The sequence below is a fragment of the Cebus imitator genome, unplaced genomic scaffold, assembly GCF_001604975.1.
Source record: "Cebus imitator isolate Cc_AM_T3 unplaced genomic scaffold, Cebus_imitator-1.0 Scaffold256, whole genome shotgun sequence".
NCBI classification, from domain to species: domain Eukaryota; kingdom Metazoa; phylum Chordata; class Mammalia; order Primates; family Cebidae; genus Cebus; species Cebus imitator.
The window spans coordinates 1,920,069-1,923,928 of record NW_016107571.1 but is presented as its reverse complement, the minus strand read 5'-3'; the positions used below and the strand labels follow the sequence as shown (position 1 = coordinate 1,923,928).

At 37.1% G+C, this 3,860-nt stretch overlaps 1 protein-coding gene across 1 annotated transcript in view; it reads left to right on the top strand.

The window, feature by feature from the left end:
* The window catches only part of LAMTOR5 (late endosomal/lysosomal adaptor, MAPK and MTOR activator 5), a 6,443-nt gene extending 2,995 nt beyond the window's left edge, over positions 1–3,448 (top strand). Inside the window, exons 3-4 of the mRNA XM_017499323.1 lie at positions 996–1,113; positions 3,129–3,448. Coding sequence (XP_017354812.1) covers positions 996–1,113; positions 3,129–3,189 — 179 coding nt within the window. The 3' untranslated portion in view covers positions 3,190–3,448. The remainder of the gene's footprint in view (positions 1–995; positions 1,114–3,128) is intronic.
* The last annotated feature ends 412 nt before the right edge of the window (positions 3,449–3,860 follow it).

Sequence of the window (3,860 nt, the reverse complement as noted above, 5' to 3'; positions counted from 1 at the left end):
TCTTGCTCTGTTGCCTGGGCTGGAATGCAGTGGCATAATCTCGGCTCACTGCAACCTCCACTTCCCAGGTTCAAGCTATTCTCCTGCCTCAGCCTCCTGAGTATCTGGGATTACAGGGGCCCACCACCATGCCTGACTAATTTTTGTATTTTTAGTAGAGATGGGATTTCACCATGTTGGCCAGGCTGGTCTTGAACTCCTGACATCAAGTGATGCACCCACCTCAACCTCCCAAATTTCTGGGATTACAGGCATGAGGCACTGTGCCCAGCCTAATAATGATATTATAAGGTTATGTAATATGTATAAAATGCTTAGCACAGAACTGAGACATAATGCCTAATAAATGGCAGTAGTTACAGATGAGGAAATAAGTCTGGAAAGGTAAATAAAGCATTCAGTTAATTAGTGACAGAACTAGTAAACCCCAGACTTGTTGCTCCTAATGCAGGAATTTTTGAGGCCCTGAATTTTTGCTGGAAGGGTAACTGAAAGAGGTAATCTGTATAACTCAGTTTAACATACAGATCAGTCATTTGGAAGAAAAAGGGTAAATTTTTGGAAGCGTTTGCCAGGCTCACTAATGGAAAGATTGAAATTCAGGTATAGAAACCTAAAACTAAATGAGTTCCTTCAAGAAACCTTCAAGGCCCAGACATTGGCATTAGATCTGGTCAGAATGTTTTGTATAGTAATAGCACATCCATATGCTCTGCCGCCATAGTGGCATGTCTGTTACTTGATTTGGTTTCAGGTACAGTTAAGCTTGTGTTGCCTTTATATTCAGAAATATAAAGTACACTTAGTAACTAATTTTTGTACATAGAATTTATAGGTATTTTTGTACCCAAGATTTAGTTACTATAATATATGCAGACTAATACAAACATTAATAAAAAGACAATTCTGTCGACATTTTAAGACAGCCAGCTAGCTTATTCTAGCAGAAATACTCTATGAGCAATCAGGTGACATATATCATCTCTGTTTTCTAGGCCGTGGGACCCTGTCAGATGAGCATGCTGGAGTGATATCTGTTCTAGCCCAGCAAGCAGCTAAGCTAACCTCTGACCCCACTGATATTCCTGTGGTGTGTCTAGAATCAGATAATGGGTGAGTAGATTTCAGCAGATCCTTTCCTTTTTGTTTAGAAAAATTCCTGGTAAAATTGGCAGGGACCAGTCCTGTGTTCATCAGTGATTCCTTATTCAAACTACTTTGGGAAAAGTTCTTAATCTTTTGGACCACAGGAAAGGATAAGTTGATCTCTAAAGCTAATATACTTTCAGGCCACAATGCCCTTTAAATGAAGAATAAGTCGCAAACTATTAGTTTAACAACAACAAAAAAAGTAATAAATAGCACAAAGGAAAACTAATCAGAGAATAAAAATTATTATTTTTTTATCCTGAGGCAGGGTGTTGCTCTGTCACCCAAGATGGAGTACAGTGGTGTAATCATGGGTCACTGTGACCTCAGCTCCCAGGGCTCAAGCGATTCACCCAACGCAGCCTCCTGAGTAGCTGAAACTACAGGCTTGCACTGCCACATCCAGCTAACTTTTATATTTTTTGTAGAGATTAGGTGTCACCATGTTGCCCAGGCTGGTCTCAAACTCCCGGGCTTCAGTGATTTGCCTGCCTCAGCCTCCCAAAGTGCTGGGATTACAGGAGTGAGTCACTGCGCCTGGCCAAAAATTACTTGTAAATTAATAAAATTACTAAAGACATTCCAAGTGATGGTCCTCAGAATAATATGTGAAAAAAATAAAAATAAAAATATACCACTGCTAGTATCACCATTTTGTAAAAAGAAAAAATATACAGTCATGCATTGCTTAACAATGTGGATACATTCTGAGAAATAATGTCAGGCAGTTTTGTTGTATGAACATCATAGAGTGTACTTAAACAAACTAGGTGGTACACCCTATTACACCTAGGCTCTATTGTTCTTAGGCTACAAAGATTTGTAATCTAAATAATATAGGCAGTTATAACACAGTGGTATTTGTGTGTCTAAACAGAGAAAAGATATAGTAAAAATATTTCTTTTAAAGAAATTTTTTAAAAGGTATACCTCAGTAGGGCACTTACCATGAATGGAGCTTGCAAGGCTGGAAGTTGCTCTGAGTAAGTCAGTGAAACTTTTTGACCCTTATAATAACACTTAAAATTGTACAGCTGTATAAAAATTCTTCTTTAAACTTTTTTTTTTAAGACTTTTTTTGTGAAAAACAAAGGCAGAAACACACACACATTAGCCTAGGCCTGCACAGGGTCAGGATCATCAATATCACGGTCTTCTACCCCACATCTTCTCCACTGGAAGTTCTTTCGGGGCAGTAATATGCATGGAGTTGTCATCTCCTATCATGATGATGCCTTCTGGAATACCTCCCCAAGGACCTATCTGAGACTGTTTTATACTTAACCTTTTTTAATAAGTAGGAGTAGTATACTCTAAAATAATGATGAAAAGTATAGTATAGTAAATACATAGCCATAACATAGTCATTTATTCTCAAGTGTTATGTACTGTACATAATTGTATGTGCTATACTTTTTATGACTGGCAGCACGGTATGTTTGTTCACACCAGCATTACCACAGACGTGAGTAATGTGCTGCGCTGTGTGTCATTGTAGTGTGACACTACAACGGCTAAAAGGTCACTAGGCAATAGGAATTTTTCAGTTCCATTTTAATCTGTGGGACCACCATCATATATAGGGTCCACTGATGACTGAAACATTGTTATGCAGCACATGACTGTATCATATACATACAGATAAAACAAGGACCAGGAAAGCTTTTCGTTCCAGCTACTGAGGTGGCTGAAGCAGGAGGACTGCTTGAGCCTAGGAGTTTGAGGTCAGCCTGGGAAACACAACAAGACACTGCCTAAAAAAAACAACCAGGGAAATATTAACAGTGGCTGTCTGTATGTAGTAGGATTAAGGATTCATTTCATGTTTATATGTTTATGTATTTCCCAAGTGTTTCGTTGTGTTTAAATATTGCTGTTATACATAGAAACAGTGTATCCTAAGCCAAACAACGTCTTTCATCTTACAGTGAAGTCCCACTTGTAACGTTTTACTGAATATTTTCTTCCTTGCATTTCAGGAACATTATGATCCAGAAACATGATGGCATCACAGTGGCAGTGCACAAAATGGCCTCTTGACGTCTTGTATCTGTTCTTCAGCAGCCTGTCATAAGAACTCGACCCTACCTATGTTAACTACTAAAGTTCCAGTAGTTAGGCCATTCATTTAATGTGCATTGGGCACTTTTCTATTTATTTAAGAGTAAATTGCTTTTTAACACCCTATGGACCGACTAGCAAGATATCAGTAAGAAAGGATCATGTTTTGAAGCAGCAGGTCCAGGTCACTTTGTATATAGAATTTTGCTATATTCAATAAATCTGTTTGGAGGAAAACGGATCTTTTCTAGATTCTTTAACCTCTTAACCAAATGTTCTTTTTGTTCAGTTATTAAATTGTAATTTTTAATTACATATATATAAATTGTATATATATGTAATTTAAAAATATAAAAAATGTATATATAAATTTTTTAAAAAGGTCATTGTTCTAAACTACTTGCTTTTGTTTAAGAAGCTCCCTGAAATACTTATATTCCCACAGCATGTCCATGGATCCCGCCGTGTGCAGTTGGAAATCCACATACAACTTTTGACTCCCCAATAGCCCACTGTTGACCGGAAGCCTTAAACATCAATTAACACTAATTGTCTATGTTTTATATATTATATTCTATATTCTTACAGTAAAGTAAGCTCAAGAAAAGAATGTTATTAAAACTATACAGAAGAGAAAATATATTTAATAT